The following is a 27,986-nucleotide window of genomic DNA, read 5'->3' as shown; positions in this document are numbered from 1 at the left end:
CACACAGGTGTGTTAAACAGCTTTAATCTCGCTCATCGCGGCTTCTCGGCACAGTAAGAAATATTGCACATGATCAACATGTTTTGTTCTGGGAAAGGGGGCAAAGGCAGGGGGAATCACCTTCTTAGAAAGTACAACCCAAGTTGGGAGGGCAGAGGGGGTGAGGAGAAAACCCTCCCCGTGCCTGTGGCAAAGTGCAGGAGCCCCCACCCCCAAACTAACCTGAGTCCAGCCCCTCTGGGGAAAAAAGGGGTGCATGAACTCCCCCCTATTCCACAGGCGCCTCCCTGTGGCCCAAGGCCTGCACCACCCTCCAGCTTGCAGCCCTCACAGGAGCCATTTTGCATAAAGTGAAAAGCTCTGAAGGTCACACACTCCAGGTTATGTACAGGGGCTCAGGAGGGAGACTGCCCCTGCGGCCCTCTCAGCTGCCCCCCAGCACCGGGAGGGAGCTGTGGGGGAAGGGGGTATATACAAGAGGAGCAGGCCTCATTCCGCCCCAAACTGGAGAGGACGAAATGGCTTTACCCGGGAGGAGATAACCTTCCTGCCCCCATACTGTCCATGTCCTGAGGGGGTACTGTGAGTCCTGGGATCCTCTCAGGGGTCCCTCACCTGCCTGTGGCAGCTGTGGAGGGACCTGGGGGTGGGGGGGAGGGCTGTGGAGCCCCCTCCCAGCCAGGCTGGCCAGGCCCCGACTCTGGTGGCGGAGGCAGTGGCGGGGCAGCCTGGGCTGTGCCAGAGTCCGAGCTGGGCGAGGTGGGGTCAGGGCCCCCAGCGGGGCTGGGAGTGGGGGCAGGGGCAGCAGCGGTGCCAGTGGGGGGCGGTCCAGGGAGGGGGGCCTCAGCTCCGGGGGGCTGCTCCGTGGGAGTGGCTGCCTGCATGATCTTCTGGCGCACCTCACGGATCTTCAACTGCAGACAAACCTTGGAGGGAAAGATGTCTGCATAGCGGGCCTGGAAGGCGGCTGTGGCCTGGGCTGGAGGCAGAAAAACGAAGGGACCACAGGGTGAGATGTGCAGACAGGTCCCACCCGAATGACCTCAAAACTCTTAAGACACGCTCACCTGATGGGAAAAAGCCATGGTCCTGGAAGAGCTGCATGACCAGGGCCCGGCGCTGGTCCAGGGTGCGCCGCAAGGAGGAGTACGGCACCTTCTCATACTCCAGCTCCCCCAGCACGTCCTCAGCTTCTGTACCTGCGCAGGCACAGGCAGCATGGCAAGGCTACAGCAGTCTTGTCACCGTCTGAGTGCCCACCCAAGCCCTCACTGCATTCTATTTCACAGAGGAGTTAGAGAGGAGTCCTGCCCACAGTCACAGGGCAACTCGGGGGCCTGCCAGACTCCAGAACCCTGACCTGCTGTCCTGCCTCTGACACCCACCCCACCTCTCCCTCTAACTGCCTCCCAGAGACCCACTCCTCTTGCAGGCTCCGGGCCCGCCACAGCTTTGCCCACCACGGCACCTGTACGGTCAAAGGTGAAGATGTCCCCCTCGCACTTGGCACTCTTGGGGGTGTTGGGCTCCGAGCTGCAGCTGGAGCGTCTCCTCATCTTGCGCTTGGGTGAGGTGGGGTCCTCGGGTGCTGAATCCAGGTCTGGCCAAAACAGAAACAGGCTCAGTGCAGGTGGTCCCAGTCTGCCCTTCACCTATGAACCCTGGATGCCCAACGCTCCCTACCCGTGGAATTCTTCCTCTTCTTGCGGTAAGAGCCCAGGATGGCCCGGGGTGAGGTGGCCAGAGACTGCAGGGTAGGGGAAGGCAGCACCTCCTCAGGCCGAAACTCAGGCAGCTCTGCAAAGCGCTCTTCAAAGTCCACTTCTGACAGGACCCTGCTGGAGGGCCAGCAGGGTCACCTCCCCTGCCTCAGCCTGCAGCTGCTCCCACTCCCACCACCCCACACACCCCACCAAGGCCCCAGCCCATGCTCACTTGTCCACAGAGTCAAAGGTCTTCTTCAGGGGCGGGGGCCGCACCTTCACCTTCTTGCCAGTACTAGCCGCCTCCTTGCGCTCAGGGGTGTCCCCGGCCGCCCGCCCACCACTGCCCTCGCTGCTGCCACCAGGAGCTACGGCTGGAGCTGGAGCTGGGCTGGGAGGGGTGGGAGGCTCCCCACGACTCTCCAGGCCCTGCCCAGGGACGCGCCAATCTGAAGATGAGCTGGGGAATTTGCTAGCCTGGGGTGGAGATGGGTAGGGAAATGGAGAACACGGGGCTCAGACTCTGGGGCAAAGGCCAGAAACAAAGAGTTGAATCTGAAACTGACCGGCAGACCCCTTGAGAAGGCCCAGTCACACAGCCTTGGGAAGGACAAGACAGGGTCTCAGATCAGAAGGGGAGCCAATACAGGCAAGCAGAAGGGACAGAGGGGACCCTTTAAACTGAGAAACACATAGGCATGGAGGAAAGAGAAGCAGGACAAAAAACCAAAGATACCAGTGGAGGGGCACAGCTGAGTGCCAGTGGGGACCCCACAGCCTGCAGGTGCTCACCATGGTTTCAGGACCCTTGGCACTGGTCCGCTCCTCAGCAGGTAGGGGCGGTGGGGGGCTGCTCCGGGCCATGGGAGTCCAGGTCTCTGGTGGGGGTGGAGGGGCTGGTGGTGTGGGCTGCCCCTCAAGCTCAGACTCTGGGGCAGTTGGCTCTCGGACTGGGCCAGGCTCCAGAGGCTGCCGGGGTGCAGGGCCAGGCCGTCCAGAGGCACCTGCCTCAAAGGACCCCACAGGAATGCTGGCAATGGCCGCCTTCACTTTCTGGGGTGCCTTCGGGCTAGGCCGCTGGGCCTTGGGGGCCACTAAGCTGTACGTCATGGAACCTGCTAGTGGGGAGAAAAGCGTTTGCTGAGCCAGGCCTGACTGGTACCCATCTGCTGGGCCCCCCAACTCACCCTGCTGTGAGTTGATCTGACACCTACCTGTGGCACTCGGGAAAGGGCTAGTTGGGGCTGGGGTGGCAGTGGCAGGGGCAGTCGGGCCCTTGGGCAGAATGGTGGCTGCAGGTGGAGTTGTGCTGGTGGCCACAGTGTAGACCAGGCTTGGGGGGGCCTGGGATGGCTGGGCCAGGGGTGCTGAGGAGGTGGGTGCAGGGCTGCCAGAGTAAAATGCTGTGATGACAGGACCTCCAGGGGCTGCACAAGCAGATGGCAGCTGGGGACTGGGCACAGGCGACACGCCCACCTGACCGGGAGCCAGCAGTGGGGCTTGGCCTGCTGAGACAGAAAAGGAGAAGCAGGGGACCAAGTTAGGGCCCAGACTGCCTCAGCCCCACCCTGGGTCCCCAGCACTGCCTGCCACGCCGCCCCTCACCTGAGAGCAGGGGCTGCACGAAGGCGGGGCCGCTGGGCCCCAATGAGGTGAAGCCTAGAGCTACAGAGCTCGTGGGCCCGTACGAGGTGACTGTTCCAGCCTGGCTGGATGCAGGGCTGGTACCCAGGGGCAGCGCGTGCCCGCCCGCTGACTGCACATAGGTGATTCTGCCGCAGGGAGAGGAAACGGGGAGGAGTGAGGTAAGCCAGCCCGGCTCCACCCCTTCCCTGACCTCTGAGTGAGGGCTCAGATGCAATTACCTGGTGGAAGAGGGCAGTAGGACCTTCTGGGGCTGTGAGGTGGGTCCAGGGAGTGTGGCTGGGCTCAGGGGCGGCACCAGGCCGCTGGGTGTGCTCACAGGCACTGGGGTCAGTTGGATGATCTGTGGGGAAGGACACCCATATACCAGACTGAGCTGTGGCCCCAGACTGGGGAGGGGAGGACCAAGACCTAAAGGGGGCTCTAAGCAAAAGCAGGGAACACAGAACTTGGAATAAAAACAGGATGGGCAAGATGACAGTGAGAGATGAGGACACAGAGAAGTAAGGTACAGACACTGAGGACTCGAGAGTCAGGATACACAGACATCATGAAAGATGGCAAGACAGAACCAGAGACAGACACTAAAGGAGGAAAGACTGAAAGAAAGACAAGACAAAGAAATGGTGGGGTACAGGGACTAACACCCAACAGAAGGCAGAGAGAGAGACAGGCCCTCACCTTGCTGGGTGGCTGGGCACCATTCTGCACAGGTACTGAGAAGGGCGGGCTCACCAGGGGCAGTGGCTGGCCGGCCCCTCCACCCCGCACTGACATGCTAGGGGTGGCCAGGGGCACTAGGACCTTCCCGGGAAGCAGCTGGGCTGAGCCACCTGGGGGCGGGGCCTGCACGGGAGAAACTGACTGGGCTGGAAGTTAAGAGGCAAGAAAGGAAAAGATTACAAGGGAGCCAAATGAGACTATGGCCCCTCTCCTAGTGCTGCCCGGCCCAGGTCTCACCTTTGGGGGGTGGGGCGGAGGGTACAGACTGCAGGATGGGGATGCCAGGAGTGGGTGCAGTGGCGGCCAGGACTTTGCCGTTGGTGGAAGTGCCCGGTGGGAGGGTGAAACGGATGCTGGTAGTGGGTGCAGGGCCGCTGGGAGCCGCTGCCTTGGTCCCAGGGGCTGGTGCTGGGGCAGGTGCCACCTGAAGCTGCTGGGGCATCGTGGGCAGGATGTACTGCACCTGGGTGATTCCCCCAGCCTTGCTCAGGGCACCTGGTTGCAGAATGCCCAGGGGTACTGGCCCATTGGGGCCACTCCCAGCACCTGCTCCTGAGCCTGCAGAGGTCCCACCGCCAGGGGCCCCCTGGGCAATAAACTGGACAGCAGGGGGCACAGGGGCCCCATACCCTGGGGTGCCCACCAGCAGGTTTGTGACAGTGGCAGGCGCCTTCCCCACAGTGCCCAGCAGGGGTCCAGCCACCAAGTGTGGGGCTGGTGAGGTGGCTGTTGCCGACTTCTTGTCCGAATACACTAAGCTGACACCCAGCGGGGAGCCCCCAGGCACCCGAGACCCAGTGCCCATTTCAGTCCTGGCACCTGCTGTGTCATTTGGAGATGCCTCAGCCCGGCCAGAGGTGGGGAAGGGCTTAGAGGCGATGGGCACAGGAGTGCTGCTGACAGGCCGCACCACGTTGGTGACCATGGTGGCGGCAGGACGGGACAGGGGAGCTGCCGGGGCCCCATAGGCCAGTGACGGGGTGGGGGCCGAGGGTACTCTGGCTCCGCCGCCCTCTTGCTCCTCCTTGTTTGGGGGCAGCACCAGTGTCTGCAGGATGCTTCCTCCTCCGCTGGGAGGGGCCGCGATGACAGAGGGGCCTGCTGGCTCCAGGCCGCCCACACTTTCAGGTCTCTTGCGCCGGAAGGTGGCAGGATCCGTTGGGAGGAACCGGGTCGCCTTGGAAGGTGTCGCTGGGCCCGCAGCCCCAGGGGGCGGGGGCCGCAGGGGGCCTGCTGTGCTGCCCTGACCAGACTCCTGGGCCTTGAAGGTTCCTGAGCCCAGAGAGAAGGAGGTGGCTGCCGAGGCTGAGGAAGAAGCGGGCGAGGACGCAGAGGAGGAAGACGGGGTAGAACCATAGCCTTTGCCAAAAGCTGCAGGAGGATCCGGGGGCCCTGGGGGCTCAGGGTCCATCGAGGGGCGGCAATGGGTAAAGGAGGAACGGATCACAGGTGAAAACACCTTCCGACCAAAGCCCTAAGCGAAGGAAAAGACACCCCAGGTCAGGACATGCCAGCACCTAGACAGCAACCCCCTAGCTATGTCCATCCAGCCTGTCAGCAGGTCAGCCTAGGGCTGCCGCCAGCTAAAGGCCTCAGTGCATCCTGGCTATGACCCAACTCCCCATGGGGCAAGCAGCTTGCCCTCTCTGGACCTTAATCTCCCCCTCTCTCAAACACTCGGGAGGAATAGACTTTCCCATGGCCTAGGAGGGAGTGTGATGGAACAGCACCGTGACCCAAGTCCTCACCTTGTTCCCTTCTGGGTCCTCCCCAGAGCTGTCCCCACTCTCACTGTCGGTCACCTGCTCCTTGCACTTGAGATCAATGTCAGTGGTGCTGAAGCCATCGTCAGCTGAGAGAGTGGAGGGAACAGTATGGGCAGGGGACTAGATGTAAGGGAACCCAGGAGGCCAGTCTGGAGCCTCAATCTCAGCTCTGCCCCAAGCAGGCAGGGACTGCTGTCCAGGAAGGCTACTCCTCAGCCCAGGGCTGTGCCCATGTTCTCAGCACAGGAGCCTATGAGCCCACAGGAAAGAGCTCCTAACACTGCACCTGAAGATCTGGTCACGCCCATGTCCTGCAGGTTTCCTGCAGGGCCAGGGGCTTTCTGAGGGCAGAGCTGGGTTTACTCAGAAGGGCCTGAACTGGCCACACGCAACCATAAACCAAGTGGTAAAGAAACCAAAGGGGCCTAGGGGCCTGGATCCAAGTTCTCCCCACCCTCTGAGTCTTGGCCTGCTGGGTCCTGGGCAAGATTCTGGATGCTGCAATGCTCACCAATGACATCATCATCCCCTTCCTCCTCACAGATGACCATGCGCTCCTCATCACTCGTCATGTCCTCACTGGCCGCACGTTGGGAACGAGAAGCTCGAGTGGGCAGCAGTGGGGGCCGTCCAGTGGCTGCCAGAGCACCTCCCTCACCGGGGGCTGCAAAGGGGCCTGGAGCTCCATACTGGGTAGAAGAAGGCTTTGGACCAGAGTACGATGCAGGGCCAGACACCATCTGCAGGCAGAAGGAAAGGTTCAGCTGGGCTGCTGCCTTGGACAGCCTCCCTGCCCGCCCCCCAGGGCACCTGCACCCAGACCTGCGTCAGTTCCTGTAGTGCCTGACTGTCTACTTCTCCACCGTCCAGGCTGTGTACCCCACTGTGGGAGAAGGCTCGGGGCCGGGCTGAGCCAGGTCCCCCAACTGTGTGCAGCCGTTCCGCCCCACAGGAGCTACTCCCTGGAGCCTTGGGGTCCGAGCTCAGGAGTGTCTGGGCCGCAACAGACAGAAGCTCAGAGGACACTGTAAAGTGGAGGGGGGCGCTATGATAGTCAGGAAGCCTCTCACCAGCACCAAGGCCCAACAACCAACAGACATTTCTAGATACTGGGCAGAAGCAGGTTGGAATTTCTGGGCCACTTGGTGAAAAAAACCACCACCCACCACCAGCCCAGCATCTCCTTCCTGCTGGTTCCTGCCCTCTGGGGTTGCGGCAGGCCCATTCCTTGCAGGGCAGCCCTCCTCAAAGTAAGGAGACCTAGAAGAGGTTCATGTGGTGCTGGCTAGCCAACCGCTGGCCTGTCTGAGCCTCGGCTCCCTCATCTCAGAGAGGAAGTAACTAGCGTCCCCACCCTCCCAGAACTGCAGTTCCATAGGAACTATCCACCTATCCTCATAGAACTGCCATATCCATGGGCTCACTCCAAAAATGCACCCCAGAACACTGTCAGGCACACCACACACCCGCAATAAGTAAGTGGAAGCAGCCCATCAGGGGTGTTTGGGAGCCAGCCAAGCTGGGTTTACATTCTGGCCCTGTCGTTTGCTTAAGCTTTAAGCAAGTGACTCTGCCCCTCTGAACCTGTTTCCTCGTCTGGAAATAGAACATGGTTTTGCAGACTATAGCTTATATTCCCTGTGGCGCCTGGCACATAGTAAATGCTCAATAAAAAAACAGCTAATAACGAGATTGCTGTTTGGGACTCTTATCTGCCTGGATCTCCTGGCTCCTTCACATAAATCAACTGCTGGTTCCTTTACGGGTAAGGGTCGCTAAATAAAAGCGACTGAGCAGAGAGGAGCTACTGGGGCAAGGAATAAACAAGCGAGGGGGTAGTTGGCAGCTCTCAGGGAGGGAGGTGGGCAGGGTGAGAGACCCAAGGGGCTGACTAACCCCCAGGGGCAGCGGCAGTGCCCGTCTCCGACATGCTTCGCTCCCGCGTCTCCTTGTGCCCTCCTGCCAGCCCCAGGCTCGTGGGCTTGGCCTCTGAGCTGGACTTCTTTCGGTCCTTGTTGCACCACTTCCAATCTGGGTGGGCCTTGAAGTGGGCCTCCTTCACCTGGCGGAGAGGGCAGGGCGACCCTTCACTCACCCACCCCACCAGAAGAAGCTGGGAGGAGCCAAGAGGTGGCAGCATTACCTGGAAGGCCAGGTCGTGGTACTTCTGCTTCTCCTTGGGCCCCAGGGCATACCACCACTCGCCCAGGATCTTGCTGACGGTCCGGTTGTCCTGGTTGGGATGACGCTGGTGGACCAGGGCCCGGTGCCGCTTGCTGAAGATCATGAAGGCATTCATGGGCCGCCGGATGTGGTCCTTCTCTCGCTGCATTAAACACAGCCCAGAGCGGAACAGTTAGGACCACGGAGACAGGTGTGGGTGGCCACGGGTGAGCAGGACAAGTAGGTATGAAGCACCTTGTTGGGGCTGCGTCCATCCTTCTCAGAAGATGAGTCTCGTTCCTTGGGTAGGGCACTGAGGGACTGGGTCCGACGTTTTCCGGGCGGAAGAGGCAACTGGATCTCAGGAGACATGATGGAGAGGAAGCTGCGGCAGGGCAGCAGGGACAGTGAGGGCCATGTCTCTGGCCATCCCACCCCAAAGTCCCAGGCCTCAGGGAACTCACGCATCATCATGGTCACTCTCTGTCTCACTGTCCAGCCGGGACTCTCCTGGGGGCCCGGGGGCCTCCTCCTCTGTGGTGGGAGGTAGACCCTTACCAGGTTCCACCACCCCCAAAGGATGTGGGGGTCCGGGCCCTGGGCTCTCAGGGCATGTGGCTCCAGGGGGCCGCCCAGGGTCAGCACTCCCTGTCCCACCTGGTGGCCGCTCATGAGCAACAGCTGCCGATTCAGCAGGTTCTGGGGACAGAGAGGTAGATCAGAGGGCTCCTGGGCCACCTGGACCCCATACCCATGCCTGTCTCCAGGCTCCCCAGCCCTTACCTTTGCTCTGGTTGGAGGCCACTGGGTGGCTGGCAGGTTGCTGGGCCTCACTCGGCTGCACGGAGGGGTCAGGCTGGCTGGGTGCCAGGAAGGGGACTAAGGAGTGCCAGGGGAACACGGCCACAGAGCGAGGTTCCACATTCGTCCACACTGTGGAAAAAAGCCAGGTGAGCTGTGCAGCAGGAGAGCCTGGCCCCAGCCCCAACTCAAGCTCTTCCCCACCCTAGATGAGGTGGCCCCACCCCTTTGTCTACCCCCACCCCACACCAGAGCCTCTTGGACTCGTCCATGCAACGTCACTCAGGAAAAACTCCTCCCTGAAAGGTTTCTAGATTTATAAAAAAGAAAACAGAAGCAGGGAAGGGAAATAGTACTCACGCCCCACTCCTCCCCCCACCAATCTCTACCAGCCCTGCCACCAGGGACCAGACCAGAGGAACGATTTGCTCTTGCCACAAACCAGGTCATGCTCGGCTGCCATCCCACACTCCCAAGGCCCCAGACCTCTACAGGCTGGGACCCCCCACCCCCGTCATGCCACATTCCCAGCAGCCCAGTCACCACCCGACACAGCCTCTCACCTTGGTCTCACACTCCCTTTCCCTTTCCTGAGGCATATGGCCCCATGTTCCCTCCCCTCCAACTCTCAGTCCACCACCCACAGGCTGTGGGTGCTCTTACAACTGTGGTGTGGGAAAGGTCCCTCTCCTTGCCTTCCTCCCCAACCACAAACACAGAGTGCCAGACCTGGCCTTCCTGGCTGGGCACAGGTGGCTCCAGCAGCTCTCCCCTTCCCCCCACAAAGAGAATGCACCATCCACAAATCGGCCTCCCACCCTCCCTCCCCATCAGCCCCTCAGCTTATCTGTAGTCCAGTGTCCAGCCCTCTTCCCAAAACAAGGGAGGGTGTGGTAAACTCCTTGGAAGAAAAAACATAGACAATGGGCCACAGGAGAGAACTGTTACAAGTCTCTAACCAGAGAGGGCACAAGTGCCAGGTGTTTCCTTGAGGATATGCACAGGAAGATGCTTCCTCACCAGGAGGCTGGTCCCAGGGGTCCAACCTTCAGCCCCAAGAGGTGAGTGGTGGAAGAGCAAGCCCTGGGCTGGGACTCACCCTTGGCTGGACTTTTGGGGCGGGCCTAGGGCATGAGTGGGCTTCCCCTGGAACTGCCTGGCTCCCTGAGGGAAGTGGAACCAGCAGAGGAGAGAGGCCCCCGCTCGGGGAAGATGAAGAAGGGAGGAGGGAACCGCCCTAGCCCTGCTCTCCATCATTCTAGGCCTCCCCTTGATCCAGATCAACCTGACCTGAGATGACCTCCCCATGCCTACAGAAGCCTGGACTCGGGGGAGCTCTGTGAGAGGCACTGGCCTCCAGACCTGATTCTGTGAGGGGTTGACAAAGGAAAAAGTAGACCTCAGGAAACAAGGGACTAGAATCACGAAGACAGCACTGGAAAGCACTCAAGACTCTACAATGACCCTATCCCTTAACCCTGGGGTTCTGGGGGCCCAAAAACCCACTGGGCCCCCCCAATCCCATATAAAAGCCCCCAGGGACCTAAGACCTGTTCCTCTCTTTGCAAAGATCTTTCCCATCAGGGCCTCCTTTTTTCTAGGGGGTGGGGAAAAGGGACCCAGCAGACAATGGAGGGCAGTCCTTTGGTCCTGCTCCCCCCTGAACCCCTCCCCAGTGCACAACCCTCCAGGTTCTTAAGTGTCTTCGCTCTCTGCAAAGTACACCTCACACACTGCAGCCCGTCACTCTGATCTAAGCAAACAGTGCCCACCTCACTTCCTGAGCCCTGTCCTTAGCCCCACTACCCAATCCAAGCCTCCTCCCCTAGGACCAGCCGGTCTCGTGCTGTTCCTATTCTATCCGATGCTCCAGAGCCGGTTACTCTGCACCCCTCACCTTTCTATTACAGCAGCCCCGTGCCATCCCATCACTTCAGCATCACAGCTGTCCCCAGGTACGCCCCACTCCGCTACACTCCCACCTGCCGTCACTAACCACTCGGCCCAGCCAAGCTCTGTAACTTTCCCCGTCATCCCTTTACTCTGCCTCTACTGTTCTCTCCCGTACTATGCCCCCATCACCGTTACTCCGCACTTAGCACCCCGACACCTTGACCCCTGCAGTCCCAGGGCCCAGGCGCTACTGACCGAACATGCCGAGGCCACGGGAGGCCGCGCTGGACGCGGGCATCAGGGGCCTGTGGGCCGAATACATGGTCCGGCGCAGGGGGGGCCAGGCAGGGGCTCGCACCTCCTCAGCGGCCGACGCCGCTCCACCCGTAACCCGTTCCTCGGCCGTCGCCGCTTGGGCCCGGGGGGAGCGGGAAGCCGTCGCCGCATGCCCCCCCCGCCGCCCCCCTCCGGCCGCCCCACACGGGGGTCTCCGCCGGGCGCGCCTGCGCACAGCGCCCGCTTGCCTCCCGCCGCCGAGGGGGCGGGGGAGGTCAGCGCGCACCGGCCCCGCCCCGCCCCCCGGCGCGCGCGGGGGCCGTCACGGGGCGCGCGGCACGGGGGCCATCGGCGCCGCCCCCTCCCTCTCCCTCCTCCCTCGCGGAGTCCGGCGGGCGGGGCAGGCGGGGCGGGGCGCGGCGCGCGTGCGCGGGGGCGGCCCCCTCCCTTCCCCGCTCGCTGGCTCGCTCGCTCGCTCCCTCCCTCCCTCCCTCCCTCCCTCGCAGCTCCGGCGGGTAACGGCTCTGGCCCCGCGCGCCCCGGCTGCCGGTGCCGCCGCCCCGCCTTTCCGGGCCCCGGGCCCGAGGCTCAGCGCCGGGTCGACCTCCGGCCCCGGGCGAGCAGACGGACCAGCGTGCGTGCGTCCGTGCGCTCCGAGCGAGCCCCGCGCCGAACCACCGCCGCCTCCCCGCCCCGCCACTACTACGCGCTCCCCTCCCCCCTCCGGGCCTCCCCCCGCCCCTTCCCCGCTTCCCCCGCGGCCTTCCGCGCAAGCCCGGCCCCCCGCGCGTGAGCCCATTGGCTGCCGCCGCCGCGCGCGGGTCAGGCCCCGCCGCGCCCGCCCCCATTGGCCGCCCCGGGGGAACGTCAGTCATATGCAAATAAGGGCGGGGCGGGGCGGGCTCCGGTTGGCCCCGAGCCGGCCGGGGGCGGGGCTGCGATAGGAGGGTGGCTGGAAGGGCGCACTGCAGTAAAGGCACCGAGCCAGGGGGGCGGTTCGGGGCGCTGCGCTGCGGAGGTCCCGGGGTTTTGCGTGGTACCGTGGAAGTCCAGTCTGCGCGAGGAACACGCTCACGCGCGGTTCGGCCCGCCTCCCGCACGCCCACCTGGGCGCGCCTGGCCCCGCTAGGCAGACAAACTGCGCGTAAGGCTGGGCGAGGCATCCCTGAGCCCTCACCTACTCACACTCACACTCCTCACAGACATACAGACACACTTTCGTGCCACACCCATTATCTCTACACACCCCACGGGCACATATGTCCTCTGTCTTACACCCACACTCACACGAAGTAACACCTCACACACCTCACACAGATGTACAACCTCACACGCTCACGGTCCATCGCTCCCCACCCACCATCGTGCACACTCACCCATCCTGTTCACATCACCCATCTCATCCATGCCCTGTCACACATGCCTCGACAACCCGCATCCTCATCACACCCCCACCAGCCCACAGGAATCATGCAAACAGACATGTCAGGCAGGAGGAACTCAGCATAGCCCTGCTTGTTCACTACACACACTCCACACCCCTCCCACACAACCACACACTCCTCTGTCACATACACACAGCCTTCCTAACACAAAGCGCCTTCTATCCCCAGTGCACACTCAGTTTTCACAAACACCATCATACCGACCCCATCCTCTATATAAACCTATCCTAATAGGCACTACCTGCTTCAGTACCCAGGCCCATCAGGTATACAGAACCCAGTAGCCATCGCCATCATTCAGTCACCCACCCTGACACTCATCTGCCACTCTGGACCCTCTTCCTAGTAGCATAAGGCAGGGGACCACAGAAGACACCATGTCTGGTCTCACAACACTACTCTGCCAGCCACCCCCTAACGCCCCCCTCCTCCTTCCAGAAAAAAAAAAGCCAGGAAGAAAGGAACTAACACTTACTGGGGCTGCTGTGTGCTGGGAGCTTGTATGTATTATCTGGTTCACTGAATCCTCACAGCCACCTAGGGAGGTATGCTTTAGTACACTCATTGTTCAGGTGAGAAAATGAGCCTCAGAGACTGAATAAATTGTGGCAAGATCATGCAGTCAGGATGTACCAGCCCAGAGCTCCAACTCAAGTGTGCTGTTTCCATTACTCAAGGCCTAACCTCAAGGTGGACCCAGGGAGGGAACTACAAACAGAGGCAAATGATACAGAGCCACGTGGACCACAGAAAGGTGAGGAGGCTCACACAAAGACACAAGCAACGATGTGGGGCCCATCAGGCAGAGACACAGAGGCCTCAGATCACCCAAGAGGGGCCCTGGGGCCATACCCAGTAAAGGCACAGGACTGGGGTCACACTTGGGCAGGTAAAGATTGCACAGGCTCAGATGGACCAAGACTGGGCTCTTCCACAGGTTGGATTGTCGACAGGAGCAGACAAGCCCTTTCCCTAACCTGCCCCATCCACTGACAGAGCTGAAGAAATGGAGAGGGAGCAAAAACTGGGTAACCTGAGCGGGCATCAGTGGAAGGGAAGGTCTGTAGCCCTCTGACCTCCAGAGACTACAGGGCCAGACACTTGGCTGTGAGCCTGGAGGGGCTACCAGAGGGACTATTAGGTGACTGCCCCCTCCTTCCTATGCAGCCCCAGACTCAGACCCTCCATTACCTCACTGCCCCAGGGACTGCAATGTGAGGCAGGAATTGAGGCTGAAATCAATGTGGCCCGATATCTCCCCACCACTGCCCCCTCCCCTCCCCACCGGTGAGTGAGTCACCTACTGGCAAGTTAACCCCTTCCCTTCTGCACTACAGCCCAAGGACAGAACTCAGAGGAGCTCTGCCCCCCAGATCCCCCACTTCTGTTGGGTGAGAAAAAGAGCCAGGCATGGCACAGCAGGGAAAGAGGGCCCCACACATCTGGGAGGGTTGCACATCTGGTAAAAGACACAGTGCCCACGGAGGAGAGATGGGAAGAGGCCCCTTTCGGGGCAGCGTACAACCAAGTGGGGGCCTACCCTGGCAGGGAGGGGCGGGAATCTGGGCGGGAAGGGCTCCCCTGCCCTGGGCACTGGGCCAGCCCTATACTTAGCTTCTATTGTTCAGGATGGAGGAACCCTGGGTGGGGGTGGATTAGGAGCAGAGAGGAGGGAGCAGGTCCTGTCCCTAGACAGCTCCCTCTCTCTTGCCATCCCCAACCCTAACCGGGGCCTCCCTAGTTGACAAAAGCTGGGGTAGTCTCCCCAAACCAGGGACCTAGCCCCATGTGAGAGGGGGTGCAATATCATCCTTCGCTCAAGGTACTGAGCAGGACTGTGATGGCAGCCACCCCCTGCACCAACCCCTAACCAACTCCACAAAAGGACTCCCCCTAAACAGCTCCCATTGTGCCACCACACCCAGGCCTGGGGACAGGGAACCTAGACGAAGACTTCAGCAGTCACCAGGGTGGGTGGTACAGGCTAAGGCCTGCCCAGAGGCCTGGGGCGAGCAGCCAGGGATGCTGACAGACTGTGGGACAGGCAGACGCACTCTAAACTCGCAGGCTCCATTTATTGAGCCCGTGAGGCACCGCACCCCTGCCGGCAGCCTGCGGCTCCCCACCCTGCTCTCCAGGGCCGGGTCCCCGCCTCAGCTCACCACCCCGGTGTCCCCAGCTCCCCTCACCCGCTTTCCACATACACACCCACCCACCCACCCCGGGCGGCGTCGGCGACGGCCAGGGTTGCCTAGGGAACGAGCCCAGGATTGGGCTGGCACGGCTCCGCAGGGATGGGGGGCTAAAAATAGCGCTGGGGTGAGTCAGTGTGAGTGGGGCTGGGGTAGGCAGGGGGACCAGGAGGAAAAGAGAGACATGGGAGAGAGTGTGGGGGATGGTCCCCGGAGATTGGGAGATGGGTGGGATGCGGGGGTGGAGGGGTGAGAGACGTGGGTTTGGGGACGGGAAAGTGCGGGGGCGGGTAAGGGGTGTACAGGCGCTGGGGCTGGGAGGGTTGGTCGCCACGGGCTGAGGGAGGCGCCAAGGCTCGGGTAGAGGAGGGGGCGCCGCCCCGCGTTGCCCTCCCCTCCTCGCGCTCACGAGATTTTCCACTCGCCGCCTGGCCCCCAGCCAACCCCCGCAGGCCCCACAAAGCCGCTTTGTGCATAGAGGGTGGGCGGGTGCCGGCCGCCCTGACACCCACGCGGGCCGCGGCGGGGCGCCGGCCAGCTGGCACCCGAGCTGTCTACAGTGGGAGGGAGTGTCCCCCACCCAGCCCGAGGACGCGGCCGCGCAGGGGTTAATCGCTCGGGGGCAGGGAAAGCGGGCTTCGGCCAATCAGCGGCGGGCTGGCGAGACAACAGCCAATGGGAAGGACACAGGCCCGGCGCAGGAGGCCTACCCCTAGGGGCGCGCGGGAACCCGCACCCCTAGGTGCCAGCGGGGGCTGGGCGCGGCCCTCGCTGGGTGCCCCTGCGCGTCTACACAGCCCTGGAGCACCCGGTCTCCCCGACTACTTTGCAAGAAACAGGCTCAGAGTGGGATTAGCATCTTGCAGCCGGGAAGTGGCACAGCCGGGATTTGAACCCAAATGTATCTGGCTTCACAATCAGCTTTTCCGCCGAAATAGGGTGACGGGAGTTCCCTGCCCGGGCCCTCGTGGGGAGCAGGAACAGGGGATAGGGTGGGGGTGGAGGAGGCGACGCGGCGGGCTAGAGTCCAGCCGCCTGCGGTGCAGCCGCTGCCGCCGGTGGTAATGGGAGCCAGACGCCGTCGCCGCCGCTAATGCGCCTCCCTCCCGGCCACTAATGGAGCCATTAATACCCGGGCGCCGGGGGCTCCGGAACGCACCCCCGCCACCCACTCTGCCGCGCATGCGCGTGCCTGCTGCCCCGCCACCGCCCGCCGCCAGGAGGCAGCCTGACACCTCGCAGCGTTTCTGGAGCTGGGGGCTGCCAAGCTGGGGGAGCTGGGGTCTCTTCTACAAAGTCACTGCTGCAACTTCACAAGCTCTTCCTCCTCTCCTCCTCTTCCCCAAGCCATCTTCTTCCCAGCCGAGGCTTCCTGTCTCTCCAGGGCGGTCTCCAGGGTTCCCTGACACCTAGATGCAACCTTTTCAGTGCTCTAAATGCCTTCTTGGCTCTTTACTGGCCCGAGCAGAGAGCCAGCTTCTCAGCCTGACATTCAGGCTGCGCCTGTCGTCCATGGCACACTTCTGCTAAGCCTGGACTCTGGTGTCAGCTCCAGCTTCAACTAGCCACTTGGAGTTTATGCACTTTCACTCCTCCTGGTCTTTGCTCATGCAGCTACTTCAGCAGGAATTGCCTTTTCCTTTCTTTGACTACTCTGAAATCTACTCATTCCTCACACTTCAGCTCAAATGTCACCTCCAATGAGAAACCTACCTGAACCTCCCTTATCAGCCCCCCATGAACCACTGAGTTGTCCCTGCCACCTGGCTTCCCCAAACTCAGTACCTCCCTGTGCTCATCCTTGCCTGTGCCTGCATCCACATCTGCCTTCCCCACCCACTTACCCCAGACAGCTCAGCCCTGGGCCTGGCAGAGGGATGAGAAGGGAGCTGGCTTCTGTTGGGGGAGATGGGATTCACTGTTTGAGACAAAATGGAAATTATGGTGGGCAGTACCAGGTTCTGGGGAGTCAGGAGACCCAGGCTCAACCCCCTTGGCCCTTCTTTTTCCCCACCTGCCCAAGCATAGTTGGTGGGTACTTCCTGGTCTCTGAGGCCCTACCTATCAGGGTGCACTATATCTGGGATTCCTTTCAATGAAGCTGGCACCAAATATGTCTCCTGAAAGGCAACGGGTAGCAGGGGGAGGTAGGGTGATCTGGGTCATGCCCTCTAGCAGGTGAGTGGGCACAGAAGCTTCTTTCCTGCCGCCCCCCACTGCCGGATCTCCTAGCTTGGTCCATACAGCCCCCACCTTCCTGCCTATCTTGGGAACAGGTGCTTGGACAGTGGATGGGTCTGCAGGATGGATCTCAACAATTCTCAGCAGATTTCAGGGACAGTAGTAGGCAATTAATTTGTCAAGGAGCATGTGGGGGCTCCCTGGCCTGGACAACCTCCCAATCCTCCCCAAGAAAGCAGCAGGACACCTGGTGCTTGGCAGCTGCCCACTATCTTAACAGAACAGAACACCGGGCCAGGTGTGGTGGCTCACACCTGTAATCACAGCACTTTGAGAGGCCGAGGCAGGTGGATCACAAGGTGAGGAGTTCAAGACCAGCCTGGCCAAGATGGTGAAACCGTCTCTACTAAAAACACAAAAATGAGCCAGGCGTGGTGGCAGGCGCCTGTAATCCCAGCTACTCAGGAGGCTGAGGCAGGAGAATCACTCGAACCTGGGGGGCAGAGGTTGCAGTGAGCCAAGATCACGCCACTGCTCTCCAGCCTGGGCGACAGAGACTCCATCTCAAAAAAAACAAAACAAAACAGAACACCTGATATGCACAGGGTAGGACTGAGAGGCTGGCATGGGGGCAGCTAGTCTGTCTAAAGACTGGGAGTGGGAGGGCCAGAGAGAGGCCAAGGCTGGCCCAGAGACACAGGATGCCAAGACTGGCAGCCAAAACAAAAAGAGGGTGGGCTGAAAGCTCAGGCAAGGACTGAAATCCAGAGAGGAACAAACCCAGGAAGGCATAGAGAGCCGTCAGACTCAGAGAGTCTGACAGACAGAGGTCCAGAGAGAGACACACATATAGACCTAGAAATAGAGACCAGAGAGAGACATAGGAAGCCAAGCATAAGACAGACAGTAGAGCCAGACCACCAGACAGAGGCCCAGAAGAAGGAGCAACCCCTGTCAACAAGGGGAAGCCAGGCAGGAAGCTGGGAGCTGGGAGGCAGGCCATACCAGGAATGGGGCTGAGACATCTGGCCTCCTGGATTGGGGCTGCAGGCCCTGGGGTGGAATCCTCTCCTGGGGAGCAGGCGGGAAGAGTCACAGGGAGGTGGCAACGGCAGCTGGCTGGCCATGCCATGCGCAGAATGCTGAGAATGCCGGCCGCCTGCCCCAGCAAGTCCCCCAGCGGAAGCAAATGCCTGGCGGGGGGCAGGAGCAGGCAGGCTGCCCTGGGCCACCCCCTCACACCTGCTGCCCTCTGATGGAGGGTCAGGCCCTGGCACGGACCAGCAGAAGGGACCAGGCCTGCAACCTCACTATACCACCGGACACAGTCTGCCCTATCTGGGCCTCTTGGGGAGAAGGCCCCAAGCTGCCTACCTCCCAAGGGTTTAGGGAGGCCTCTGGAAGAAAAATGAAATGGCCGGCTGTTCAGGGGCCTGAAGGCATCCTGGATACCTCAGCATGGGTGTTGTTACGGAGGCACTCCTCAGAACTGCCAGGACAGGCACTGGACAAGTCCTGACGACCAGGTGGCCCCCGGCAAGGGGCCTCCCTTCTCTGATCCTCAGTCTACCCCTTAACAGGCCTGGCAATCTGCTTCACAGCATCAGGTGGGGTTGATGAAATGGTCCTAAGCCCGGGGTAAGGCACACAGTCTCCACTCAGTACAGTGGGTATTACTGTTATCATCATTATTGAAAGTACTTGCCGGGCACGGTGGCTCACATCCGTAATCCCAGCACTTTGGGAGGCCAAGGCGGGTGGATCATGAGGTCAGAAGTTCGAGACCAGCCTGGCCAACATGGTGAAATCTGTCTGTACTAAAAATACAAAAATTAGCTGGGCCTGGTGGTGTGTGCCTGTAATTCCAACTACTCAGGAGGCTGAGGCAGGAGAATCATTTGAACCCGGGAAGCGGAGGTTGCAGTGAGCCAAGATAGTGCCACTGCACTCCAACCTGGAAAGCAGAGCCAGCCTCTGTCTCAAAAAAAAAAAAAAAAAAAGTACTTAAGGGCCTGGGAGCTGGAGCCAAAGAGCCTGAGTTCAAATCCTGGCGTTTGGCAACTGGGTGCAGTGACTCACACCTGTAATCCCAGCACTTTGGAAGGCAAAGGCAGGTGGATCACCTGAGGTCAGGCGTTCAAGACCAGCCTGGCCAACATGGTGAAACCTCATCTCTACTAAAAATACAAAAATTAGCATGGTAGCGCATTCCTGCAATCCCAGCTACTCAGGAGGCTGAGGTGGGAGAGTCGCTTAACCCTGGAGGTGGAGGTTGTAGTGAGCTGAGATCGTGCCACTACACTCCAGCCTGAGTGAGAGAGCCAGACTCTGTCTCAAAATCCTGGCTCTCTCTCTTCCTAGCTGAGGTACCCTGGGCAAGTCACTTAACCTCTCAGGCTACAGTTTCCTCCTCTGTCCAATGGAACTAATTGTGGTACCAGCCTGGGGCATCATGAGGACTCAGGGAAGAAAGGCTCAGCAGGACTCACTGAAGTGTGCCAGGCACATGCATCACCAGTGCTGCTCGCTGCCACTCTTGGTAGTGAGAGCTCCACAGTCCAGAAGTTGGGAGACGGCTCAAGGCCCTCATCCTGCCCCTCACTGGCTGACTGACCTCAGTCAAGGCTCTCCCTTTGTCAGGGCCGCACTCTTCCTCATCTGGAAAATGGTAGCCAGAGCCCTGCTGGGCCTGCCCTGGTAAGCCTCAGCATTCCCTGCACCAGTGGAATCCTTCCCCACACAGCAGTAGTGGTCACATGAGACGATGCTGTGGGGCCCATGTCGGGGGCTGTGGGCACATGGAGGGGTGAAGGGTAGGGGAGTGGTTAGAGACCCTCTGCTTCAGTTTTTTCATTGGCCTAAAGACAGAAATTCCTACTGTGGAATTTTGCTCATATCACCTATAACAACAAATGTAAAACACGTTGGTGGCAGGGTGAAACATGAAACTCACAACCTCCGTTCTGTGTATGAGCATGAGGGGCAGGCATAGCCCATGTCTCTGTGCCCTGTCCTTAGGGACTGGCCTGGGCTGGAGCCCCATAAGGGCAGGGCAGTGCTCCTTCCTGAAAGGGCTCCTGCCCCAGCCCAAGCCACAGCAGCTCCTACACATTCACACCCAGCCTCCTTCCTCCCTGGTCTCCCTGCCTCTGGTCTCAGAGACTCAACCTACCTTCCGAGGTGCAGCAGTGGTTGAATCTGCTCAAAACCTCCCATAGCTCCCTAGTACCCTCAGGATACAGTTCATAATGATCTTATATAAAGGTCCTCTCTGTTGGGAGGCCAAGACAGGTGGAGATCACCTGAAGTTGGGAGTTTGAGACCAGCCTGACCAGCCTGACCAACATGGTGAAACCCCATCTCTAAAAAAAAAAAAAAAAAAAAGGAAGGTCCCCTCTCTGATCTGACCCTTGCTCACTCATCTGGCCACATATCCCTAACACTCACCCACATCTAGAGCCTTTGACTTTGCAGATTCAACATCTTACAAATATCTGCTTTTGCCTTAAGGTCTTTGCACAAACTCTTTGCTCTGCCTGAAGGTCCTTGCTGGGCTCACATCTGTACACCCTTCAGGTTTCAGTTCACAGGCACCTGGCCTTTCTTCCAAGAAGCCTTCCCTGACTTCTCAGGCTGGACAGGCATCTTCTCTGGGCTCCCACAGCCTCCTGGGCTTCATCCACACCATTCCTGACTACCCCAGACTGTTACTGTCTAGGGAGGGGTCTGTCTCTTCCAGAGGCTGTGAGCCCTGTGAAAGTAGGGCTGTGTTCTCAGCACCATCAAGCACAAGACCAGGCACAGCACAGTGCCAGGCCCTGAATCAACATTAGATTAATAAACAAATAAGGCCAGGTGCAGTGGCTCACACCTATAATCCCAGCACTTTGGAAGGCCAAGACAGGAAGACTGCTTGAGCCCAGGAGCTGGAGACCAGCCTGGGCAATGTAGTGAGACCCCATCTCTATAAAAATAAATAAATACATACATAAATAAGTAAATAAGAAAGAAATATTAGGAAGGAGCTTCTGACAGATCTATCGCCCTCTGTGTGGTGCTACTACAAGACCCAGCCTGGACTCGGTCTCTAGCTGTCCAGCACCATCTCAGAAATGCCACTCTTCCAACCCCACTGTCAGCTCTCCAGCCACCCTGACCTTCCCTCTTCCCCTCCTAGGCTGTGCTCCTTCCAGCCTCATAGCCGTCCCTTCACCCTCCTCCCAGGAGGCTCTTCTGCCCCACCGTTGCTGGGCCCTACTCATCCTTCAACTCCTAGCATACACGCCCTGTCCTCAGGGCAGCCAGGCTAGATTCATACCTGGAAGAATGCCTGGCACACCCCGGCTCCCCTCCATGGCACTGACCATGCCTGTCATATTTACTGGACACAGTGATCAAGATGAGGGTTCCAGTCCTGGTCCTGCCACCTCCTGGGAAGGACCTGTGAGAGCCTCCGTCTCCCCGTCTGTAATCCAGCACTATGACCATGTGGGCACAGGCCAGCCTGCCTGAGTTTGAGGGCTGCTCCAGGATTTACTAGCCATGTAACCCTGGGCAAGTTATGACTCTGGCCTTAGTTCCCTTAAACAAGCATCATCATAGCACCTTCCCGTCAGGGTGGTTGCAAAGACAAAATGAGCTAAGATTTGAAAAGGGTTTAGAACAGGGGGTACGTGGTGAGCACAGTATGAGGTGGATGTGAACATCTGGCAAGCTCACCTACACGCAGTGCTTACCATGGTGATGCCCTCACCCAGTCCCCCAAGATGTGGAAGAGGTTGCCACAATTATCATTCTCTGTTATCCCCTCAGCTCCATGGAGACCTGCCTCAGTCTGCGCTCCATAAAGGTCTGCTGACTGGCAGACCTCTCAAGACCACCTTCTCTGACAGGAGGCCTCTGCAAACGGTGCCTTGAGCCTTAAAGGTCCAATCTCTTTCCTGACACGTGAATTCCTACTGCAACATCTGTGCAGAGGAGGCTGGCCTCCCCTTGAAGCCCTCCCAAGGTGAGGAGCTCACCTCTCGAGAGCTAAGCTTGCAAGAGGCTCCTTTTGAGGCGAGCTTTGCACAGCCCATCCACTGCTACCTCTTACCTGTTCCTGGCCGGCCCATGATGACTTCCTTCTTGGGGGCAGGGTGGCTGGTATAGCTGCTGGGCACCAAGACAGGCAACAGGGCAGCAGGTGAGGGGTGGAAGGCCACGGGTTGGAAGGGTGAAGAAGCCAGGCCAAAGGTGGGCATCGGTTGGGCCACGGCAGTCGGTGCAGCTGGAGGCACGGTGATGGGCACGGGGGCTGGCAGAGGTGGGGGCAGGCCTGGCTTCCCACTGGCCACCCCAGGGGGCACCGGGGTCTCCCGGCAGCCCCGCCCAGGTCCCCCAGCCCGCACATCACCAGCAGTGCCCACCTCCCCAGGGAATTTGGAGGGCAGTGGCACATCTGGGTTGCGAACAATGACAGGTGAGTCCCGCTGCACGGCAGGCACCCTGCGCACAGAGGGCCCTGGATCCGAGGTCAGGCCTGCAGGCGGGGGCAACAGCAGCAATGGTGAGGGCTGGCGGGAGCGAGAGAAGGGCACGGCAGGGGACACGGCCCGGAAGCCAGCCGGCGTGGAGGGTGTAGGTGTGTGAGACACCGAGTCCACACCAGAGTCTAAGCTGTCACTCTTGGGGAAGTCTGGGGCAGCTCCTCCACCCCCTGTGCCAGGGGCCCCCAAGGCCCCTGGATGTGGCAACAGCTCTGTCTTCCGTCGCCCAGGGCTGATGGGCACGGTGAAGGTCAGGTTGGTCTGGAAGGTGGGTAGGATGCCAGAGGAGTGACGCTCTCGGGGGGCAGGTGGCGGTGGGTGGGGGCCCAGGTCTGGTGGCGTCAGGACACCTGCCTTAGGGGTGCTGGCGCTCAGGTGGCGACTGCGAACTGCAGTGCGCTGGATGACTGGTGAAGCGTTGATGGGGCTGAAGTTGGCAGGGCGGAAGCCAAAGAGTGGCGAGGGTGAGGGCGACGGGGCTGGCGAGAAGGGCGACTGAGTGGAGACGGGCGAGAAGGAGGGGGTGCCTGAGCGCGAGCTGCCCAGTGACACCAGCATCACGGCTGCCTCACACTCGTCGAACTCAAAGCGTGACAAGTCAGCAGGGGCCACCAGGCGTGGCCGCGAGTCTCCACGAGCCGCCACACTGCTGGCCTCGCTGTCCCTCGACGTCTCATCGCCCCAGTCAAACTCCGTGCTGCCCTCACGGGCTGCCACAGCCGCTGGCCGGCCCGCCCCCGCAGGCCCGCTGTCTGCCAGGCCCTCCATCTCTTTGGTTCGCATGGACAGGTGGCGCGAGCAGTAGCCTCGCCGCTGTGACTCCTTCATGCAACCATCTCTCGAGCACAGCCGGCGCCACTGCTTGCCGTTGAACTTCTTGCGGATTCCGCTGGGTGTGCAGACCACATCGCCTTTCTTATACTTCTGCTGGGCAGCTGTCAGTGGCGTGCGGGCCCGGGCTGCTGGCGCGGTCCCCTTCTCCAGGGAGGCCACGCTGCTGCTGCGGCTGCCACCCTGGCTCCCCTCCTGGCAGGGCGAGGGCTGCTCGCCAGGTCGGCCGGGGCCCACAAAGGCTGGAGACTTGGGTGGCGGCGACAGGAGCTGGGGTGGGGGCAGTGGGAGCAGGGCTGGCGTGCCCAGGGCTGGAGGGTGCTTCTCCTCGCCCTCCTCACAGTGAGTACCCAGGTTGCCACCAAAGCTGATCTTAGAGACTTCAGCATCCTCGGGCTGTTTGGGGTCCAGCGCAGCAGGGCAGGGTGGCAGGGTGGTCCCAGGCTCCACCTGCTCTTCCTCAGGGCCTGTGGGGGGTTTCCTCAGCAGGGCCTCAGGTTCCCAGGGGGGCCGAAGCAGGCGCAGGCTGGAGCGGGCCACCCACACAGCCTCCTCGGGCTCACGGTGCAGTGGCTGTGGGGGCTGTGGGAGGCTGCCTGGTGGGCCTGGCTGGGAGCTGGGGCCAGGGCTGAGACGGACCTTGTAGGCAGCTGGCTTGGTGGCCACCTCCACCACCACACCTTCCCGGTAGGCAGCCACGCCGGGCTCCACACAGGTACAGACAGCTGTGCCCACCACCAGGGCACCTGGTGGTGGTGTGGCATCCAAAACCACATCCACACCACTGCCTGGCACCCCCTCGTAGAATGTCAGGGCTCGGTCACCAGGGAACTGCACGCCCAGGTCCTGGCTTCGGCGCACCTGGCGCACCACAGCTGGCAGGAAGAGGCCATCACCACGCCGGGCCAGCACCCGCTGGGACCGCAGCTGCCGCAGGTCATAGCCACCACTGGTGCTGCTAGGGGGCCAGGGGCCTGGACCACAAGCCTCAGCTGGCTCATCCTCCAGGTCTGCTGAGTGCTCACTGGCTGTGTCCGTGGAGGAGGAGCGGGTGGAGGTGGGTGGCCGTGGAGGCACCCCCAGCCCACTGGCCTCCTCAGGGGTCCGCACCTGCTCTTCAGGGGCCCCGGCCACCCCGCTACTGCCAGCTCCGTGCTCCTCCACATACTTCTTCTTGGGCGCTCGAGACTTGAACGTGGCTGTCTTGCGGCTGAGTGAGGGCTCCCAGCGGCCTGCCTCCCCATCCCCCTTGGAGTCCTCAGCTGGGCCTGGAGCTGGGTCGCCAGAGTGCAGTTCCAGTGGGGGACCTTCAGCCCCAGGGCCCTGCTCAGCCTCCTCCTCCTCCCCCTCCTCAGCCTCTTCGGTCCCAGGCTGTGGCTGTGGCTGTGGCTGCTGTGCCTCGTCGTCCTCCTCCTCTGGCTTGTCACCTTCCCCAGCCCCTCGCCGCCTCAGAGCCTTGGCCCTGGTGGCTGGAGGGGACTTGCTGCCACTGCCAGCACCTGAAAGGCCAGTGCATGTCTTCTTCATTGGCTTCATTTCTGTCCACCTGCAGGGTGGGAGAGCAGACAGGGATTATGGGGAGCAACTCAGGACCCCCCCATAGCCAGTGTACCCTAAGACTTCCCACTTGCTGAGTCTGCTGTCTCCATCCCACCATCCCCAAGGCCACCTCTCTGGCCACCCTCAACTCATGTGATTCCCAAGTCAGCACCAGGCACAGGCGAGCACCCAAGTCCCCTGAGTATACACACTCTAGCTCCTCAGGGAACACTCACAGACACCTGCTGTCTCTGCAGAGGACGCAGAGTACATGCTCCAAACATCCCAAGGGGCCACCAGAAGCACTAACAGTTCACACCTATGGAGCACTCCCTGCATCCTGAACTCTGTGCTGAGCTTGCCTTTATTAACCCGTTTATCTTCATAGCAGCGCTAAAAGCAGGTGCTACTATCAGCCTCATTTCACACCTGAGGAAATGGAGGCACAGAGAGATGAGGCAACTTGTCCAAGACCATCCAGGTGGGAACAGCAGGGCTAGGGTCTGAACCCAGGCTCGCTGGCTCCAGAGTCCGTGCTCCTGGCCATTTCAGTGTGCTACCTGTCACATGATCCAGAGGGCACATTTACTCACAGTCACCATGCAGAGGGTACATGCACTCAGACACACACATGCACAAGCACCAAGTCACAGAAAGAGAGGTGATTGAGCTGTGATATGAGCCTCTCTCCACCCCCCCAACCCTCCCTCCGCCCCTCTAGGCGGCCTGGCATGGCCAGGCATTGTGGGAAGAAGTGGGCAGCTGAGCGTCCTCAGGGACGGCTACCCACTCTGCTCTGCACCCCAGGGCTGCCAGGTACGGCCATCTCCCCAGATCCTGGCAGGGAGCAGGCAGGGGCATGTCTGGGGCAAGAGCTTATATCCAGCACTGCCACGGGGCCGTGCAGGAGCACACGCACGCGCACAAACACACACAAACACACACACGCACAGAGGCACGCACACGTCATCACACAGTGGGACACAGAGCTACACCCCAGGGTTTCTCTGTCCCACTGGAGGCTGCTCCTCCCCCCACAGCACCCAGCGTGATACCCACAAACCCAGCCCCCGCCTCTTCTGGCCTGCATGCATCCCTGCCCTGGCTGGGCTGGCTCTGGCAGGGTGGCTGAGTCGGCTAGCCCCCCGCAGACCCCCAAATATGCCCTCCAACTCCAAGTGGGGATAAGTGAGATAAGGTCAAAGAAAGCAGGACAAGCCCAACAGGCCAACCTCACCCACTTCCTGAACAGTCATTACTGCCCGCCCCCTTTCGAGCTGCCCTGAGAAAAGAAAAGGGGAAAAAAACTTTACTCTGAAGTGACTAAGAGAACCTGAGAGGCCAAAACAGAGGGCTCTAGGAGGGTTAAGGGGCCCAGGACCATAAGCCAAACACAATGAGAGGCACCCCGACACAGTCTTCTGGCTACCAGGGGACCCATGACCTCATGCTCTCCCACTAGGGGCTGCTCCTCCTGTGGACCCTGAAATCCCAAGCCTGCCCCTTTTTGGGCCAATCCTGGGGTCCTCACAGGCAGAGTCTGGAGGGCCTGGGGCTGGCACCCAAGTGCCCAGAAGTTGGGCAGCCACCACCACCTACTCCCCACTGACCCACTGGGCCACCATCTTGGGGACTGAGATCTGGCCCCAGTTTTCCCCAAAAACAAACCTTTGCATACCCCACCCAGGGCCTACAACCATACTGCCTGGGCCCCCTAGACCTTGCTGCCTGGTCCAGCCTCTCTACACCCCAGAGCTGCTTTCTTTCCCCTGGGGCCTACTCTCTTCCTGTCCACCCTGTCTGAATAACTCCCACCCAAGCCCCCGGGGCCCTCACCTTTCTCAGATCTAAATAGTAACTCCTGGAGCCCAGGCCAGCCCAGGCCCTGGCTCTTTGGGGTCTCATACCCTCTGCTCCCATTAGCCCTCCTGGCACCAGCTTCTCTGCCACTCTCTCATCCTGTCACCACCTCTACCTCTGCCTCACTGCTCGCATGTCCTAGGCCCCCTCCTGTCACCCCCTCCTTGTCACCCCCATTTATCTCTGTCACCTATTCCTCCCAGTCACTCTCCTGTCAGCCATCTCCGGACCTGTCACCTTCTCTCCCCATCACCTCTCCTTGTCACACTCTCCAACTCTGTCCCCTCCCTCTCCCTGTCACCCTAATCTAGTCCTGTCACCCCTCCATTCCTGTTACCTTTCTTTGCCCAACACCCCCTCCCCCAGTTACCCCTTTTCTGTCAAACCCCCAGCACTTCCTCCACTCCCTCCTCCCTTCCTACCATTACGCCCACCTCTTTCCCCCTGTACCCCCTCCCCGTGCCTGCCACCTGTCCCCTCTCGGCCCCCAGACCCCCGGACCCCCGCTTCCTGTGTCAGCCCTGGCCCCGCCCCTCACCTTGGGCTCGGCGGGGTTTCGGGGCGGGGGGCCGTGGCCCCGGCTCGGTCCGGTCCGGTCCCTCCCCGCCCCCCCTCCGGCTCTCCCTCTCGATTCTCCCTTTTTTTTTTACTCCAACACACAAAATGGTGAATGGACCTGCAACAGCTGGAGCAGCCAGCCAATCAGCGGTCACAACCCCGCTGACCGGCGCCAGTCTAGACCAATAGATATACGCAGCCTGGTCGGCTCCGCCTCTCGACGACGAGCGACGCTCGAAGCGACCAATCGTGCCCATCCGGCAGCGCTAGAGGGCGGGGAAAAAGCCCAAGACAGGCCTCCCTCCGGGACCGACACCAACCTGAGCCTACGACCGCCTGATCTGCCTAGGGCCCTACCCTACAACAACTGAAGGACACAAGCCGTGCCCAATTGAAAGCCGTCTTAGTTCCGAATGACAAATACAGTACCCAGTCGTCATGCAGCCTAGGCCGGAACCCAGCCTCCGTGAGGGACAGTAGCCAATGAACTAAAAGAAGGAGGGGCTAATGGCCAGCTTGTCCAATAAGTGGAGGTAGAAGGCGTGGCCCGAACATTTGTTGACCGGCTAGTCGCAATTCCTGCTGGGAATCGTAGTCTTCTCACGTCTCCGGCCCATAGCCGACAGTGCAAAGCAGACTACAACTCCCATGTGACAGAGTGCCTGAAACACCAAAGAACCCCGGCGAAAAGAAAAAGTCGAAAAGGGCAGTTCATCGTGAGTCTCACTGGACACCAGGAGTATCTTAAACCCAGGGCCCCGACTCACCCGTATTACTGGCTCTGGCGTCGCCGGTAGCTCCTCTCAGTGGCAGCGGTAGCGGCACGAGGGGGAGGTGCAAGGAGCAGCCAACCGCCACCCGCGAGCCCCGCAACCAATCAGCT

At 60.7% G+C, this 27,986-nt stretch overlaps 1 protein-coding gene across 18 annotated transcripts; it reads right to left on the bottom strand.

Moving 5' to 3' along the window:
- Window positions 1–8: 8 nt before the first annotated feature.
- Window positions 9–27,941, bottom strand: CIC (capicua transcriptional repressor). 18 transcript variants are annotated; one of them, XM_008988107.5, is made up of 21 exons: window positions 27,871–27,941; window positions 21,883–24,692; window positions 8,783–8,932; window positions 8,464–8,698; window positions 8,255–8,384; window positions 7,980–8,162; window positions 7,733–7,898; window positions 6,659–6,861; window positions 6,348–6,576; window positions 5,819–5,922; window positions 4,308–5,544; window positions 4,029–4,216; window positions 3,569–3,690; window positions 3,309–3,475; window positions 2,918–3,211; window positions 2,496–2,821; window positions 1,936–2,180; window positions 1,684–1,838; window positions 1,469–1,600; window positions 1,068–1,199; window positions 9–979 (listed from the first exon to the last, which is right to left on the bottom strand). In XM_008988107.5, exons 2-21 carry the CDS (start codon window positions 24,680–24,682, stop codon window positions 612–614), a joined length of 7,566 nt encoding a protein of 2,521 aa, XP_008986355.1. In that variant the 5' UTR covers window positions 24,683–24,692; window positions 27,871–27,941; the 3' UTR covers window positions 9–611. The 18 variants fall into 18 exon arrangements, with proteins under 18 accessions (XP_008986355.1, XP_054105536.1, XP_078215860.1 ...); XM_054249561.2 differs by having other exon boundaries at window positions 1,684–1,835; XM_078359734.1 differs by having other exon boundaries at window positions 1,684–1,835; window positions 2,496–2,818.
- Window positions 27,942–27,986: the final 45 nt, after the last annotated feature.

This window comes from Callithrix jacchus, chromosome 22 (assembly GCF_049354715.1).
Source record: "Callithrix jacchus isolate 240 chromosome 22, calJac240_pri, whole genome shotgun sequence".
In the NCBI taxonomy this organism is placed as follows: Eukaryota; Metazoa; Chordata; class Mammalia; order Primates; family Cebidae; genus Callithrix; species Callithrix jacchus.
The sequence above is the reverse complement of the archived record's forward strand: the minus strand, read 5'-3'. Positions and strand labels throughout refer to the sequence as shown.

Excerpts from the sequence above, each read along its gene's own strand:
- CIC (XM_008988107.5), bottom strand. The coding sequence starts at position 24,682 with ATGAAGCCAATGAAGAAGACATGCACTGGCCTTTCAGGTGCTGGCAGT. Across the intron at positions 8,163-8,254 it reads ATGGACGCAGCCCCAACAAG|CGAGAGAAGGACCACATCCG; the intron begins GTGCTTCATACC and ends TGTTTAATGCAG. Across the intron at positions 980-1,067 it reads CCATGGCTTTTTCCCATCAG|CCCAGGCCACAGCCGCCTTC; the intron begins GTGAGCGTGTCT and ends TTCTGCCTCCAG.